Source organism: Centruroides sculpturatus, unplaced genomic scaffold (assembly GCF_000671375.1).
Source record: "Centruroides sculpturatus isolate CEXI.00-Female unplaced genomic scaffold, Cexi_2.0 scaffold434, whole genome shotgun sequence".
NCBI lineage: Eukaryota > Metazoa > Arthropoda > Arachnida > Scorpiones > Buthidae > Centruroides > Centruroides sculpturatus.
In genome coordinates this window covers 191,545-210,778 of record NW_019384694.1, presented here as the reverse complement: position 1 = coordinate 210,778, position 19,234 = coordinate 191,545, and the positions used below count along the sequence as shown (strand labels likewise).

General features: G+C 31.2%; 1 protein-coding gene across 1 annotated transcript in view; it reads right to left on the bottom strand.

Moving 5' to 3' along the window:
* Positions 1–19,234, bottom strand: part of LOC111627390 (kinesin light chain-like) — a 73,702-nt gene that overhangs the window by 37,538 nt on the left and 16,930 nt on the right. Inside the window, exons 2-3 of the mRNA XM_023370955.1 lie at positions 14,041–14,284; positions 1,468–1,692 (exon numbers count right to left, since the gene is read on the bottom strand). Coding sequence (XP_023226723.1) covers positions 1,468–1,692; positions 14,041–14,284 — 469 coding nt within the window. The remainder of the gene's footprint in view (positions 1–1,467; positions 1,693–14,040; positions 14,285–19,234) is intronic.

Below are 19,234 nucleotides of genomic sequence, written 5' to 3'. Positions count from 1 at the left end.
AAACCTAAATACTAATAATAATAAAAATACATTATATTATATATAATTTTTTTATTATTATAATTTTACTCCTTCCTCTCTTCCTTGGCATGTTGTGAAATTTCTGATAGTTGGATAATAAACCGTTTTATTGTAATTTGTCTTTTTAAATTACAGTAGAGCATCGATTATCCGACTCAATTGGGGACTCAGGTTGGTCAGATAACTGAAAAAATCGGATAACCGAAAAGAATGAAAAAAATACATTATTAGTATATTAGGATATCCCATGTAATTAGTATATCACTATTAACCAACTTTGCATTGAATTTTCATCGATGTTTAGCCTAACAAATTTTTTAAAAATAATAATCGTCACTATTGTATCATTAAAAATTATTTTTAAATTATTTTATTGCTCACAAAACAAACAACCACTCATAATTAGAAAATTAAGTCTCATTTACATACTGGCCTCCCTTCAATGATTGAGCTGGTGTTGCCAGCTAAAACATGCAAAAATTTAACAAAAATAATATTAAAGTAGCCAAGACATAGCCAAATATTGTAGCGCCACATTACTAGCGGACATTTAAAATTTGCCGACTAGAACGGTCAGTTAACCAATGTGACGGTTAATCGGGGGTCAGATAATCAATGCTCTACTGTATTTTGAGTTGATATTAAAATTTGGAAAAGGGGGATCCCTAGATCGGTAAAACAGGCAAATTTCCTCTTACAACTTTGGTTGTTGTTCGGGATACAGTTAAGATTTTAACAAAGTTCAAGCGAATACGTAATTAGCAAAAAATAGTTGAAATAAAGTGATTGAACAAAAATTATTACAAATATCGTAAATAACAGTTCACAAATGCATATATAGAAATATTTTTTGGAGGGGGAAATGGTCTTCACAATTTGAAATCCATCGATCTCACGATGAAATGCTAGTATACACTCTATCATAAGATCATGGCATCTATCATAGGATAAATGTACTATGCCAGAAATGGAGTGTATTAAAAACTTTCCGAAGCTTCATGGCACTTGTACTATGCCAGAAACCTTCACAGGAGTATATTAAACAACTTCCCAAAGTTTCATGGCAATCAGATAAATGGTGTGGTAATGCATGGACAGACAGACACACACACACACACACACACATTCATTTTTATATATATAGATTTCAAAATTGATATTGATAATGTGAGATGTATAATCAAATGTGCATGACTGTGTACACTAAGAGTACATTGTATACAATACAAATATTTAAGGAATAATAATACCGAAATTTTAACATTTGAAATATTTTGTTTTATTTTTTGTAATATGCATAAGATTTTTATATAGAAAAATTTCGAATTTCTGTTCGTCAAAAAATTTATAACTCAAACAAGACATTTTTTAAATTTAAACAACTGTAAAGTATGACAATTATTTTATAAATTAAAAAAGAAAAAAAATCATTAAAACAAAACATACAGATTCACTGTTGTCATATTTTTTCAGAGAATTCATAAATTCTAATTGTTTCTTTTCCTCTTCTAATTGGGCCACTGTTTGTTCAGATGCTTGTAATTTTTGCTGAGTATTTGCTAATTCATCTCTTAACCATGCATTCTCTTGACAAAGCCTTCGCACTTGGGCTCTTAATTTTTGTTTTTCTGCTTCGACAGTCTGTAAATGACCAGCTAAAGCCACCATTACCTGTAAAATAAAACTTATTTTAAAATATTAATGTAAGCATATATTTAATTTTAAAAAATGTCCTTATATTTTTATAAGATAGGATACCAACTTTCCACACACAAATCATAACTATAATTTTGTAAAATCTTGTATGCTTTATACTTTCATTTCTTACATTTAACTTAATTAAATGAATAACAAACATTTTGAAAACAAATAACCTAAAAACAATAACTTTAGTAATTTAGTATATTTTTTTGATACTGCTTATTTTTGAATATTTTTAAAGTTGTTGAGTGCAGTGAGTGAAGTGAGCAAGCTTCCTTGGCAGCAACTCAAATTGACAAATTGCTGAAACACACTTTGTGATTCAATTGATTTCAATGAAATTTTGCACATTAATAGAAGTAATAAAATGATTTGTGTTCTGTATGTTCCTTTAAAATAAACATACAGAACAAGCAGCCAGTCACTGCACTAGCAATGTATGTTATAGCAGACTTGACAGAGGTCACAGTGGATTGGGAAAGAGCTAAAATAATACAAAAAATCTAGGACAAGAGACACCTCAAATATGCAGAAGAATGGCAAATACACAAGACAAACCAAGAAGGATTAGTGATAAACTTCAGAGAATTGAGTAAAGTCTCAGCGGAATGGAGAGTGGGCATATGAATATTTTTAGTATGGAAAAAGAGACAAACAGTTAAAGAAGTAGGCACGATGGTGGCCTTCTTTATATTAGCAGTTGTGTTAATGTATTTATTTACTTATTTATTTTATTTATTTAGTTCTTCTTATTCATGTAATATATGTATGTATAGTTTGTGTGTATATTGGTACAAGTAACCTGTATAGATTGTAATTCCTTTTGTATGAGCCTGTGCACGAGATATCTAAGAAAATTCAAATGTTTAAAAACTTCCAAAACAAATTCCATTATACAAATCAGAATCATTTAATTTTTCTGTTCCTGAAGAAGACCATTCAAACTGGCTGTAAACATTTGGAAAAGTGAATAAAAGGCTGAATTTTTAAAGGTTTTTGTGTCGAGGTTTGTATATAGTTTTATGCATGATGTGGCATTTCCTACAAGTGTCATCTGTGAGTGTTGTCTCTTTTAAGATATTCTTATTGTAGTTTTTATGTATTTATAACTTAATTTCATATAGACATTACTGAACCCTTCTGTTTCTCCAAAATGGCATCTATGAGTCAGCCAACAGTTTGATGCAGTTCTGTAAATGTGGTTCTGACTAAGATCATTAGGATGTCTACTTTGGAGCTGCTTCTGAGCTCAAGATTACCTGTTGGTGTCTGCATATTTTGTGTACTATGTTGCATCCAGATTGGTATTGTGCAGATAATGGCACCAGGTACTAGGAGCAAGCTGCTCGATCAACCATAATTACTACTACAGAAATGACTAAACTGATAGGCATGGTAGGAAATCAATCCAAATGCACCAACTAATATTCATGTGGTTGGGTCCAAATATGTTTGTTTTTGTTGTTGGGAAAAAAGTTTGATTTCTATTTGACTGATTCACATGTTTTGTAGGCAGAAGGCTTGTAACTGGTCTATATTGTGTAGGGAAGCCTGGTATTGTTGTTTGTCATGTATGTGATGTCCTGTGCAAGAAATTTTGGTATGTTGTATGAATTGTTGACTGTGTTGTTGAAAATTTCTGGCTAGTTCCTAGTGCAAAGATGCAAATTTTTTGTACCAGAAATTGTAAATGTTTGCAAGTTGTGTTCTTTGTTTTGTATTTTGGATGTCATGTATGTTTATTTTGAATCAATCACCACCATACCAAGTTGTCATTTTTACACCAATCAAAATATGATTGGTGTATTTTGCACATTTTCTTCCTCCTCTTTGATTCATTTTGTTTCATTTGTGTATGTAATTGGACTGGATCAAAGAGAAGTCTGAGTTGTTTTTTTGTTGATGTGCCATTGTTCTGTAACTGTATGATATGCTTGGTATGTAGTTCTTGTATGTAAAAAGTATCTTATTGTTTGGAAATATAGATAATTTATTTTGTTTTCATAGCATACAGGTAATTGTTTATGCTGTGTGCATATTTTGATTTTCTGACCTCTTTCAATAAGTTTGATATTATGTTTTTTTAGTATATTATGTCAGACTGCTTAATTTGTAGTTTAATGTGATTTACTTCAGTTTCTAGTCTTCTTTGCCAGATAGGGCTCATGATTTGTCTGTGTTTTGAATGTGTCTGTGATTGTACCTTAAGACCATGATGCATGACTACGACGACTAAATAAAAATCCTGTAAAGTTAGTGAATATTTCTTGTAAGAAATTTGTGAGTGTATTAATCCTGTGTGTATGGTGTTACTAGTTGTAATTACTCTGTTTATGTTTTCATAAATGCATGTTATGCTATGTATGTTCTTAGAAGTGATTGTTGTTGAAGTATTGTCAATGAGTATTTGATCTTCCATGTGATCTAGTGTTTGAGTGTTGTATGTATTCTGAAACTTGTTTGATTTTTTTTCAAGCATTGTTTTGTATAATTGTTCTTTCCTGAAGGTTGTTTTGTATAATTGCTCTTTGCTCTAACAGTGAGATGTGTTTATTTTTGTGTGAATTTATCATGGAGAATGTGGAAGCTATCAAAAAAATTAATATACTAAAAAAAACAAATGTCTTTGAATAAATTATCATAGGCAAGTTAAATCATCTTATATAAAAACAAATGCCATGTAATTTTTAATCATAAAAAAAAATTATGTGACTTTCAGTCCAGCCCCTCGTTTATAGTTAATTGGTGCCTTTGTCTCTAAGCTTTCCATACTTGGTCTCAATTTTCATCTATCTAACTCCATTCTAGATTAACTCTTTAAACACAAAATCAGCCAATGAAAAAGTTGTCTGACTGGTTTTGCTATACAAGTTCCCTTGTAGCTTGAGGAGTAAAAACAATTTAGTCTCTAGCTACATAGTAATAGAAAGTTTTCAGAGCTTAAAAAGTTAAGGAAGGAATAACGGAAGCAAGAATCTACAGGTCTGCAATTTGAAAACTGCAACCCAATAAAAAGTATTAATAAATCATGCTAGCACATTTGACTCCATAATATTAAGATATATTAAAATAATAAAAATGACATGCAAATTCATTGATAATTCAGGATTGTAAAAGTATTTATAAGCTTGTTATCTTTTGATGAAGAGCTTTATGCAAATATACTTTAAAATGAAATCAAAAGAACTCTAAAAAAGCTGGCAGTATTGTTGCTTTACTTTCCTGGCATTCTTTATTTTTTTTCATTCCTAACAATTGCTACAGTTACCTTTAATTCTTCAGACTGGTTAAGGAGATAAAGGCAGTGGTGGCAATATCTCCTGAACCAACCAACATAAAACATAAGATTTAAAGTAACTGGCCAAACTTGAAGGTATAGTAAAGGAAGGAATAGGATAGGGAAAAAGGGGTGAGTGAGGGAAGAGTGGAAAGAGAAGGGGTAAGTGTGTAGGGGGTGGGGAGAGAAAAAAGAGGGAGAGGAGGGTGAACAGTCCAATTTTGCTGAAAATTTCTAGAAACATTTCCCTAATACACAGACATCACTGCAAAATTTTATAAATTTTTGACAAAAGGCACAGGAGTTATTAATCTTCAAAGTGGATGAAAAAATCATGTCCTCCCATACATACTAATATCCATGCATACAGAAAACCCCCTAATTTTTTGCATTTCTCCATGTTTCAAGATCCTAAGTCCAAAAATGTAAAAATCTTGGAAAAGGTCATTTTTTGACCAATTGTCATGTCATACTTTCTCTCTGTTATATAACAGTTGGAAAAGTAAAAATAAAATTGTAAGGAATTTAAGAACTAGGAATCAGATGCTACACTGTTTAATTAATTATTAATGAAGTTAAAAAACAAAATGCTTCTGTTGTTATTGGATTGTGTGAAAGCAGTTTTTCTTATTGACAGCAAATTTTGATTATGAATTTCAAAATCAGTTGTCTTAACTATAAACTTCTTCCTGAAATCAAGGATCACATTCCCTCCAGCCTATGACTGAGTTCAGCAGAAAACAGTTCCAAAGCTGTTGAGTATTTTTCCGCTGAACACCCTCACCAGTTGTACAGTTTTGGAACATGTAATATCAAAACACCAAACATTTAAGTAATTTCATTTACACTACCTTTTGTTAGCTGCAAGTGGTCAATGATGGCTATGCCCTTGCAAGAAAATAAAGATATTGTGAGAATCTGAACTTTAACAAAAATTGGTCATAGATGTCATCATACTTGTTCGATAATTGCTGTCATCTACTACCTGAGAAAATCTCCACTTACAATTAATTACAGTACTGAGTATGTACTATTTAGTATATATTGGGTTGTTCGGAAAGTAATTTCGTTTTTTTACCACTTACGAATTAGTCGTATTTTTCCCGCCATTTTTATTCTAAACTGTATTATCATTATATATTTTGACAGCTAGCATTTTAAGGCTTCTTTATAAAAAATTTTGTTTGATTTCGTGCAATTGTTTATTTTTTGTGTCCCATCAAATATGGAAGATCGAAAGCAGCATCTTTGGCATATTTTGCTTTTTATTACCAAAAAAATAAAAATGCCGTTCAAGTGAGAAAAAAATCATGTGACATGTATGGTAGAGATCTGTTGACAGAACGACAGTGCCAAAACTGGTTTACAAAATTTCGTTCTCGCAATTTCAGTATTGAAAATGCTCCACGTTATGGATGGCCAATTGAAGCCAATGAAACCAAAATAAAAGGTACCGATTGAAGCAAACTGCCGAATAACAACACGTGAAATCACTAAGAGATTAAATTTGTCAAATTGAACTGTTTATGATTACTTGAAACAAATTGGTTTCATTTCAAAGCTCGATATACGAATTCCACGAGTTCTTAAAGAGAAATGCTCTATTTGGTGGGATATTAAGGAAATTTTTTTTGGAGCTTTTACCAGACAATTTAACAATTGATTCGAAAGTGCACTGCATTCGAGTAAACAAATTGCGTAATATCATCAAACAGAAAAAGCTGGCTGGAATTGATAAAAAAAACAGCTGTAGTGTTTTACCAGAATAATGTCAAATTTCACACAAGTTTGGTAACTCGTCAGAAACTGTTATAACTTAGATGGGACTTGCTATCACACTGACCATATTCGCCAGACTGAGCACACTCAGATTATTACTTGTTCCGGTCTATACAAATTTTTTTAACTGTAAGACATTTACTTGAAATGACAATGTCAAAAATCACTTGGACCGGTTTTTTGTAAGCAACGATCAAAACTTTTACGAATGTGAAATTGTGTTATTACCAGAAACGATGACAACAAATATTTCAGCAAAATGATCGATAAATAATTCAACAAAATATTTATTTATTATAAAAATATTGCTTTCCGAACAACCCAATATATTTTACTAAAACAGTACATACTCAGTACTGCATAACATTAGATTGTGATTACAAGTTGAAGGTTGACATATAGCAGGGGTGGGCAAGCAAGAGTTCAGTGGGAGCCGAAATGTAGGTTTTGCAAATTGCATGGGAACCACAGATCTGTACTTTTTTATTTTGTATCGCAGTTCTGTATCGCAATTTCATTATATAATATAAATATAATATAAAACAAATATTGAATTTTTTTAATAAGCATATTTTCACAAAATTGTGGAAATAAAATTGTAAAAATAATAATAAAAAGCAAAAATTAACACTTTCAGCAAGAGCCGCATTTGCCCATGGTGGACATTTAGTAGCACATTTATGGGTACAATATATTACAAAGTGAGAGTAAAATGCAAGTACAGAATGGCATATAAAAAATACAATAAAGTGTATGGATATTTTAATTTGAGTGGTTGTCCAGTCCTCTTCTCATAGATGGTTATTATTTCCATATCTCAAGAACTTCTGTCGTTTACATGAGAATGTTGACAGGTTGATGTGGGCATCAGTTCTTGTGTTATTGATTTGAGTTTGCTGGGTAGTTACCTCTATTGAGTCAAGTTGATTCATAGTGATGAAAGTATAGATAGTTATTCATCTATACTTTGTGACGGAGATCGGTTGCAAATGTGATTGGCTGTAAAAATGGCTTCAGCCCAATAGGAGGCAGTAGTGTGTGCATGGATCATCATGCATCATGCCATCTCTACCAGTGTTCAATTTTTGCACTTGGTGACTCCATTTTGTTGTGGGGTCCTCAGTCAATGTTTGATGTGTGATTCCCTGTCATCTGAGGAAGATGCTCATTTCCTTGCTACAGTATTCACCTCCATTGTTGCTCTGGATGGCTTTGATAATTAGTGCAGTCTGATTCTCTAGATAAGCTTTGATGTCTTTTAGCGTTTCAAACAGTTCATCTTTGGTCTTTAGAAAACGTACTTCAGTCCATTGAGTATAATCATCAACAAATGTTATAAAATAAAGTGATCTGCCAAGAGATCTCTTCCACATAGGTCTGCATATATCTGTATGGATGATTTTGAGTGGTTGGCTCGTTTGTTTGACAAAGGGATGGGGAAAAGGCAGATGTGACATTTTTCCCGCAATGCATGTCTCACACATGTCAAACAGATCTTCCTTGTCGAATTTGATGCCAGTGACCCCCTCCTCGATCTAACAATTTTCTTAATGTTGTAGTGTGGAGATGGCCGAATCTTTCTTGCCATGTTCATAATCTGTTGATTGGAGATTTTTCTTGGAAAATGTGGATTCAATCGTTTGTGGTAGTACATAGTAGATATTGCCAATGCGATCAGCCACTGTGGCTGTTGTCCCCTTTGAGTCAATGACTTGCACTTTGAACTTATCAAATATTATCTTATAGCCTTTGTTGGTTATTTTGGAGACTAATAAGAGATTTGTGCGAAGCTATGGAACATGGAGAGTGTTTAGTAGGTCAAACGATTGTTCCTATGTGCCAGTATCAATGTGAATTTGGACCGTACCAACTGCATCGATGGATATTGTTTGATCATTGGTGAGATCCAGTTTTGTGTTAAGGTAGTTTGCAAGTCTGAAAATTTTCTTTAGTCTGAACACATCTGTGATGTGGCTCCACAGTCAAGACATCAAGCATCACATGGCATTCCAGTATGAAAAGTAGACTCGCGCGTGAAAAATGTTCCGCTGTAGAGTTTGCTGGAACTTGGTTTATTTTCTTGCCTCTTCTTTTTATGACAGTCTCGTTCTCTGTAACCAGATTTTTTGCCAAAATTACATCACAGTTTTGAACCTTGATAGTGGATGTTAAGCGCATCATTGTTTTGCAATTCACAGGAAGATCATCCTTCATATAACTCAAAAATCTTGACTTTTTAGGATTTTACTGTACATCAATTCCTTGATTAAACAAAACTACTTTGACCACTACAACGTGTATAGTCTATGTGTGTCTCTGCTAATTCCCAATTAACAACAGGTTATGGGCCCAGACACTATCACCACAGCGTAACTGAACTGAACAACCCACATCTTGTTTCAACTTGTTCAACAATTTGATCTGTATCTTTTGCCTCTATTATTTTGTCTATCGATCCCCACAATGCAAAAGGTGCTGAAACTGTTAGGCAAGCTGTATAGTAACAGCACAGAGAGAAGTTCCTCGTTCACTTCCTAAATTGCTAAATTGGCAAGCTTGTCCACAGTGTCCAAGAATTTGGCAATATGGTTGTGTAGATCTCCTCCTTCATGCAACTTCGTGAAAATTAAGGTCTTTATTAAGGATTCCTTTTTTGCTGGTCCTTGAGACTGGTAAATGGATTTGAGTTTTTCCCAAATTTCTTTCAATGTGCAGCAATTTCGTATATGTTTTAGTTCAGGCAGACTTAGGATTAATATCAGGCTTGATCTTGCTTTACGGTCATTTTTTGTCCAGGTGTCATTTATTCTAATCGAGATTCAGGATTACTGGCGATAATGGCGGAACAAGGTTATCATATTCCCATTTGCCATCCCTTTCAAGTATGGCTTCAGCTTGAAGACTCCACATATCGTAGTTTTCTCAATTTAACAGCTCAACTTTAAATGAATTCATCATTGCAGATGAGAGGATTGATAGACAAAATAATAAAGGCAAAAGATACGAACTATGTTGTTGAACAAGTTCAAACAAGATGTGGTTGTTCAGTTCAGTTACACTGTCGTGATAGTGTCTGGGCTTATAACCTGTTGTTAATTGGGAATTAGCAGAGACACACATATACTATACACGTTGTAGTGGTCAAAGCAGTTTTGTTTAATCAAGGAATTGATGTACAGTACAAATAAGTCTCTACATAACTGTGGAATGAACGTCCACATGTGTTGACAGATTGCAGTCAGAACAAAGAACAAAGTGTCATAAAACTTTCTATGGTCCTTGGGAAGATCCCTCTAGTGGGCCAAATTGGTATGTGTTGAGAGTACTGACAGAAGCTATTTCTAGCACCACCAACTTCCTGTTCCAACATATACATCACTCATCATTCAACAGACCCACATTGCTATGTAATAGTTACCAATTGAAACACCTTTGCTCAGTTACAATTGCTGAGTTTGCCGAATGCAGCCAATTATAACTTCCATTATATTATAAATTACAAATATTTCACCAGTTTTATTGGAGTTACCAAAATTCATTGCATTGAAGCTAAAAGGTAATATTTATTTATTTATTTTTAAAACTTTATTCAAAAATTATTTAGAGGCAAGGCAGTAAGCTGAAAGAAAGTGGTTCCTCACATGACAGAACAAACAACAATTGAAATTAAATAAGAAAACTAATAAAAATATTTACTACTTATAACTAAATATTAATAATTATTAATTAAAATAAATATATAATAGTTACAAGGGTTTTTTTTCAACCTGCACTGACCCAGAATAGAAAAACAAGAATGAAGAACAAAACCACTTTATTTGTAGAAGGTAGTTACAGCCTTCACCTTTTTTCCACATAATTGCTTTATCAATTCAGGCAGACATCATACCTTAACACCAACTTTTGTATACTCATATTGGAGAATGTTGCCGCCAGGCCATTCAGCCAACCTTTAACACTGTCAGTCAGTGGTATACAGTGTGAACCTTGAAATTTGAGGAAACTCCTCACTGAGCTTAGAAATCATAAACTGATGCCTTTCTAGCACCAATCAATCCACTTTTTCCACCAAATCATCGGTCACCATACACTTCTTCCCTTGACTGCCCTCATCATGAACATTGTCATGTCCTTGTTTGAATTTCCTGTACCATTCACACACACATCCATAGCTCATGAGGTTCTCACCATACACATTACACATCCTTCAATGAATTTCACCTCCATTCAGCCCTTCAGTCTGTAGAAATCAAATTACTGCTCATACTTCACAGTTGGCAGGAGACTGATTGGTGGCATCATCTTTACGTGTTTACTGCAGAGTAGCAAATGTCTAGTTTGGCACAACACTAAGTGGTGAGGGAATATACTACTTACTATGTGTGCACCCTGTCCGTCTCACATGCTTCCAATTTTTTTCATGCGTTAGTGGAGGTTGGAAAAAATTACCCTTGTATTTTCATATAAATTTTAACAATTTACAATAAAATCATCAAAATTAAAAAAACAATAGTGACTTTTCTGGATTTGATATATTTCAAGTAATAAATATGTAATCAATAAATAATTCATCTAAATTTTGTTTGAATTTAAAGCTATTTTTTAAATTAAAATCATTAACTACATTTTAGTTATCCAAAGTAAAAACAAGATATGAATCTAATTACTTAAATCTCATATTTACCTAGAATACCAATGGCAACAAAATTTAGTTTGTTAAATTGAATATGTGTAATAGTTACAATGACTTACCTACTCCATAAATGCATATTCAATACATACAATACTCAACAGCTAAGATATATACAGGAGTCACTCTGTGTAGTGCCAAAATCACCACTTCACAATATTTTTATTTATGTGGCAATAAAAACTGTAGTTTGCTTATTTCAACATTCAGAGTGAAAGTGAATCACAAAGCACACTTCAGGAAAAACAGTAGAATTTGGTGCCAAGCTTCTGTGTGACAAAAGTCTTGTGCACCACAACACTTTGTAATGTCATGATGTCACATGGCAAGTTTGAACAGGAAAGCAGGTAGTCACATTGAGAACTGAATGCAACTTTTGTGCAATGCCTCCCAGTGTTTTCAGATTGGACAATTTTTATTGACTGACAGAAAATTTTGAAAATTTTTTGGGGTGACATTTTTTCACTTTGATCTTTCTTCAGTATTTATTTATCATACATTTAATCAAAACTATCAATGGACAATAGATTTCCACCACCCAAATAACACAATTTACCCAAAAATAAATAAAATACAATTAGAAATAAATAAAATTAACAAAGTAAAAAAATTTTTAAGAAAAAATATACAAAATGATAAAAAGAAATAAAGATCATATATTATGTAGAAAGTATTGACATAAATATTTATATTTTGTAAAATCTAAATCATAAAAATTTTGACATGACAGAACCTATGAAATACTGCATAAGGATTGTGATTAATGTGTTATTTGGAATTATTCATTAAAAAGTTATTCCTATTTCTAAGTGACAGCTTAACATGCACTTTACTTTCCATTCTCCAAACTGGTAAGGCTACCTGCATCTGCATTAATTTGTAAATAAAACTGGTGGCAATAATTGGAAGTGGCAAAAAACATTTTAAACTAGAGAAATGGTTGACAATTTTTTAAATTTTCCAGAGCAATCCTTATATATATATATTGGATTGTTTGGAAAGTAATTTCATTTTTTTACCATCAGAGGAATTAGTTGTATTTTTACTCACCAATTTCATTCTAAATCATATTGTCGTCAAATACCTGTTGTCATTGTTTCTGGTAGTAGCATGATTTCACATTCATAAAAGTTTTGATCGTTGCTTATAAAAAACTGATCCAAGTGATTTTTGACATTGTCATTTCAAGTAAATGTCTTACAGTTAAAAAAAAATTTGTATAGACCGGAACAAATAATAATCTGAGTGTGCTTGATCTGGCAAATATGGTTGGTGTGATAGCAAGTCCCATCTGAGTTATATAACAGTTTCTGACGAGTTACCAAACTTGTGTGAAATTTGACATTATCGTGGTAAAACACTACACCTGTTTTGTTGATCAATTCTGGCCACCTTTTCTGTTTGATGATATTACTCAATTTGTTTACTCGATGGCAGTACACTTTTGAATCAATTGTTAAATTGTCTGGTAAAAGCTCCAAAAAAATATTTCCTTAAAATCCCACCAAAGAGAGATGCTCTCTTTAAGAACTCGTGGAATTCATATATCAAGCTTTGAAACAAAACCAATTTGTTTCAAGTAATCATAAACAGTTCAATTTGACAGATTTAATCTCTTAGTGATTTCACATGTTGTTATTTGGCAGTTTGCTTCAATCAATACCTTTATTTTGTTTTCATTGGCTTCAACTGGCCATCCAAAATGTGATGCATTTTCAATATCGAAATTGCCAGAACAAAATTTTGTAAACCAGTTTTGGCACTGTCTTTCTCTCAACACATCATCTCCATACACGTCACACAATTTTTTTCTCACTTGAACAGCATTCTTACCTTTTTGGTAATAAAAGAGCAAAATATGCCAAAAATGCTGCTTTTGATCTTCTATATTTGATGGGACACAAAAAATAAACAATTGCACAAAATCAAACAAAATTTTTTACATATAATCCTTAAAATGCTAGCTGTCAAAATATATAATGATAATACAGTTTAGAATGAAAATGGCGGAAAAAATATGACTAATCCGTCTAGTGGTAAAAAAAACAAACTTACTTTCTGAACAACCCAATACATAATTATATAAACATATAACATACATAATTATATACAATTATATAATTATGTATGTTATATGTGTATACATAATTATATAAATTGATTTCAATTAAATTTCTAAGTTTCATCTTATTTTTAGTTAATCAATCTATTAGGTTTATAATTAACAATCTTGTTATATGCAAAATATGACTTTGACAATAAGGAAAAAGTTGGTTTCATTTAGTTTTGTTTGATGAAATACATCAATGTAACCCATGGGTGATCTGATGAGGAGGGATGTCTCTCAGGAGAACTTTCTATGGGAAACTGGACCATTTAGAAGTATACACACAAAGAATACCCAGAAAACACTGTGTGAGCAGCTCACTAGTAAGACATGAACCCATGATCAACTAAAGCATTCAGTGGTTTTATCCATTCACCCACTGGTAAGACCATAAAAAAAATTTTTGAGGGAGGAAGGCACTAACATTTGTATTAAGCACAATTTTAAATATAAACTTTAAATTACCTGAGCTTCACCCAAGCCAAGTTCAATGGAATCCAAATGTTTTTTAATGAGAGATGATTTCTCTTCCATCAAGTTGCTATCTCCTTTTTCTTGTTGAACAGCTTTTAAAGAAGAGAGAAGTCCGTTAAGAATAGAAAGATGCTCATTTTTTAGAGCTTCTAATCCCTGGATAACAGTTTTAGTATTGGTAATAATTTCTTCTTGAGTCATTTGAGTCATTTTGCCTATTGATTCAATTTTCTTCCTAAAAATGAAATCAAATTTTTTTCAATAAAATAATTTAAGAATCTGCATAGAAATATTAATAATTAAAATTCTGTTAGTATATTATCACCATAAATTCACCATTAAAGATATAAACTTTTATTCAACTAAACTATTAAAATTATTTTACTAAAAAACAAACAAATTAAAAGCAAAACTGTTCTCAATCAATATGCTTTGTGATCATTAATGAAATCCTTTTTAGGTACAGTAATACCCCGAACTTATGTGATAGGTGGGACCGAGCGATAACCATGTAAGTCGTGGTATAATTTCGCAATTTGTGCAAAATCCAAGTTGGATGTATATAAGCTAATAAATGTTCTCGTTAATCTTATCTCGTCTTTTGATTCGTTCATGGTTACAAGAAATCACCACATAGTCTCTCGAGTCTCCGTAGATATAACAAACACAGAAATAAATAACACAAAATAAATTGTAGCTATGTGTCGATTCCGCACAACATGTCCAACCATGTAAGCTGAACAATAGTGTGGGTGGAGTGAGTAATCGAGTTGTGTGGCTCTCAAACAAAAGACGAATCGACGAGATTTGAAAATCGTGTAACTCTGGGTTCGCGTATTATTGTACTTCACAAAAATGAAACTATATGCCCAAAATTGATCATTTAATTTATTTAACAGAATTAATTAAAGATCCAGAAACAAGTTAAAAAGAAATAATGTTCCTGTACATTTACTAAAAGTAAAAAATAAAATTTAAACAAATGCAATATTTAACAAGACTAAATTAGCATAAAAGCACATCAGAACATATTACAGTAATAATATATTTTTTAATTGCAATAAATTTCCAAGAATGAACTAGCCACTGTAAACTGATTAACCCTTTAGTTTTTTATATCAACTGTCACCAATAATAGTCCACTTCCCCTTGCTTCTTTAATCTGTCATATCTTCTTTCCTAACAGATACTGGCATTCCTCTTTTTAATCTGTTACACCTTAAGATAGTCCTTTACCAGGTCTAAAATGTTAGTTTTTCCTGCATCTTCACCCACTATTAAAAAGGTACAGTACATCAATTGGCTCAATAGATTAAATATTTTCCTTACAATATTCTTCTTTTACTTGTATAAAAGTAGGTAATCAGTGAAAATAGTTTTTATGCTAATTTTCAGTCTGATTCTGTTTAAAAAATTTTTATAAAATAACTAAATTCAAAGTAATTACAATCAATTTTCAACACCAGATTTGATAAGTCTAATATTACATAAATTGCATTAACTGTAATAAACATTTATTTTTACCATATAAAAATTTAACTTGAGATCACTGTTAAAAAAAATACTTATACTGAAATTTTTGGGTGTTTGTTAGTAATTCATATCTAAACAACAAAAATTTATTAATGTAAGCATTTTTTTAACGTAATTTCTACTCATTAAACTTAAAACAAAGCAGTTAATGTATGAGGCACCCATTTTGTTTTAAGGATAGATAAAGGATAAAAATTAAAATATAAAATGATTTAGTAAAGAATAAATTATAATGAAAGATTTTACCATTCGTTCGAAGTTATTTCTATCGAATTTTTATTTTATTTTATTTTTTATTTTTCCTAAGAGATGCATTCAAACTGTCAAGTACAGAAGCATGTTATGTATAACAAATGGACATCCTTTTGTATCTTAAAGATTACTTCGCGTTAGAATAAACTGAAAAGAAGCACTTTAGAAAAATTGAAACTCCAAACAGTATGAATTTCGCTCGGTCATGAGCTCGTGACTGTAGAAAATCATTATCACTCAATACCACCTCCCCTCGACCAATCACATCTCTCGTTCTTAAATATTTTAATAATAAATACGCCAATAACAAGCTTCAACTTTAAAAAAAAAATTGATTAGANAACTCTGTTGCGGTCGCGAACTACTTCTTGTCGCGAACTAAATTCTTGTAAATAGTCAACATTTCTGTAAGGCGGTAAATTGCCCGGAGCGTTAGCCCATGAAGACACTTCTGGACTAGCTGCCGAGACTACCAGTCGCCCCCTACGCTACGCTCCACGAACTGTGCTACCGCTCGTCATAAAAGCCAAAAACATTGTAAGATTGGAGTCAGAATTTAATCTACTACTAGTTAATAAAGATGCTATGTTTTTTATGTTACAACATGTTGGTTGATTTACTTTAACCGGGCAGTCGGGATACAAACCCGACAAGTTCCTTTTTATATGATAATAAATTACATCTACTGATAAAATTATTATATTATTGTACCAAAAATGATTTTCAAGCCAGAGCTAATCAGCTCTTGTTACTAATTCTCAACATTACATTCTGACTCAGTACCAAAATATTTGGTAAAGGTAACTTCCGAATCAAAAGATTCCTGGCCTTCCATCATTCTTTAAAATGTTCTAAGGCCAACTGCCAGAGTAGCTTGCCCAAGTTTATCTTCAATGTTAAAATACATAAACCAGAAGGGTCATTGCCTGTTGAGGAACAGTACATCTATTGTACATGTTCATATTTCTTGAAATGTAAAACTTACATTCAGGCTGCTTTGACAATGTAGACCAGACAATTCATACTTTCAGTTTTTGAATTTGAAATTTGATGTTCTAGTAGATTCAAGATCTTGATAGCTCAAACCAATTGATAAAACTTTTTGTCACATGACAAACAGGAAGTTTGGACAAAGGAGAATGTGAGAAAGCTTATAACTGAGTATCAGTTAAGATCTAATCTCTGAAACATGACTTCCAGTTATTACAAGAAAAGTTCTGGAGTTGCTCACAGAATTGGTGCAAGTATTCTAATGCTACATCAATGACATTAAAAAAAATGTACATATTCTCTGAACTTAGTATTTGGCTAATACTTGAAAATTTCTAAATAATAATAATAAAAGAATCATCCAAAAAAAAAAAAACATGGATGATGATAAAACTGAAATAAAATTAAAATATTTCAAATGACAAAGATAATAATTTTCAATCATTTAGAAAAAAACAGGTTGATTGCTTTGCAATGTAGCAATGACATTGACAAGAAATAAAATTTAAGTGTTTCAACGGACATTTTATTATTAATTTTTCTCCCCATGAAAATGTGAGTAAAATTAGTGTAAAATAATTTAAAGTACTTCTCTTATATATCTATTTTAAATTTTGTACTGGCAAACTCAATTTATGTAGTTTTCCCATGAATTCTAATTGGATTTTGTTAACTTAACACACTTCAAAATTTTTATAGAGAAGGGTGTTAAATACATCTGAAACACATTAACATTGAAAACAAATTGCTGGAGAAAAAGATGAAGTATGTTAATTAATTATTATAAATTTTTTTACTGCCTAACCATGTAGAACAAAAACTCTGCATAAATGAAGAGTGAAATGCCTCCTGAACAACCAATGTGCTTCATGTAGAAGTAATTTAGAGATATCTCCAGGTTTTATTGCCTTGCATAGCTTTTCAAATAAGCATAACTGAAACATCCTCAATTTTATATAGTTCTAGTTGAAGCTGGTTTCGTAGTGTTACTAGTTACTTTTAAATCATCTGGCATGGTTTTTGATACTAATGCTTCTGTATGAAGGTTGCAATTAGGCTACATTGCATTTGAACTAACTTCATTACTTTAAATCAAAAGACTGCTAATTTTTTCTGCATAGCTTAAACATATATTCTAATGCATTTCATTCAGTTCAGATCTTTCACTTTTATGCACATATTGAAAAAATTGAGAATCTCCTTGTTAATACCCAAATAACTGGTTCACAACATAACATATTTTCATGTAGTTTGCTGTTCCATAAACGATATAAAAAGTCTATCCCAGTTGCATATCTAAAATGATCGGAAGAGATTGCTTCTGAATATAATAAATTTTATAAAAATAATACTTTTCTTATTTGAAGCATAGACTAAAATGAGATTAAATTCTCCTGAGCATAATGAGGTCAAAAGATATGTTATTTCAGATCTATGTTTAGCTTATTCTCTTATTATTTCAAATTTATTTAACACTAATTCAAAAGAACAAAGTTTTGCAGTTAATTGCAAAGAGAAGATGACCTAAGAGAATTAAAAAGAAAGAATTCATTTGTATTAAATCAGTTAAGCATAGAATCCATATCCATTGCAAAATAAATCTAAGGATAAATTTATTATATCAATCTAACATCCATGAGCAATACATTAATTTAAACTATCTTGTAAATTTTGTAGTACATTATTCTTTTTCAGAAAATATATTACTGATATTAATAAGTTTATTTCATAAATTTGGTTATATTCTATCTGTTAGATTCAAACTTGATTTTATAAAACTTCTTAAAAATAAAACACACCTTCAACACATTTAGAAAAATCAACCATCATCATCAAATAATAAGTATATTTTATCCCTTTACAACAATCCTGATGGCAATACTCCAGCCAACTACATTGATATGACATGAAAATTTAACTTTTAGTTTAAACACCATCAAATCAGTTTTAAAAGAATGCTTTATTATTTTATGGAATAGCTCCAAATTATTAGCTTCCTGTTCTGAATCAAAGAGTATATTTTCTTAAACAATGCTAATATATCAGAACAATCCTTGCTATCAATCATTAACAAGATTAGTGAATGTGACTTAAAAAGGCTTAGTATCTCAACTATTTTACCTTCAATTACTATTTTTACAATATATTACTTTATGCATTTTTTATTTTTATTCATCACTCTAATTTATTAAAAATTTATTGCTTACATAAGAATTTACAGTATTACACTTTTAATTTAAAAAGTTCTTATTTCATTTCACACTCAAGAATTCAGTTTTATTTTCTCCTGATGAGATTGCAAATATATTAATTAAAACTACTTCAAAATACAGTTTTTTTTTCTCATTTTTCAACTTTTTTTTTTATTTTTAATGACAAAAGATATTTATAAAACTATCATTCTAATATC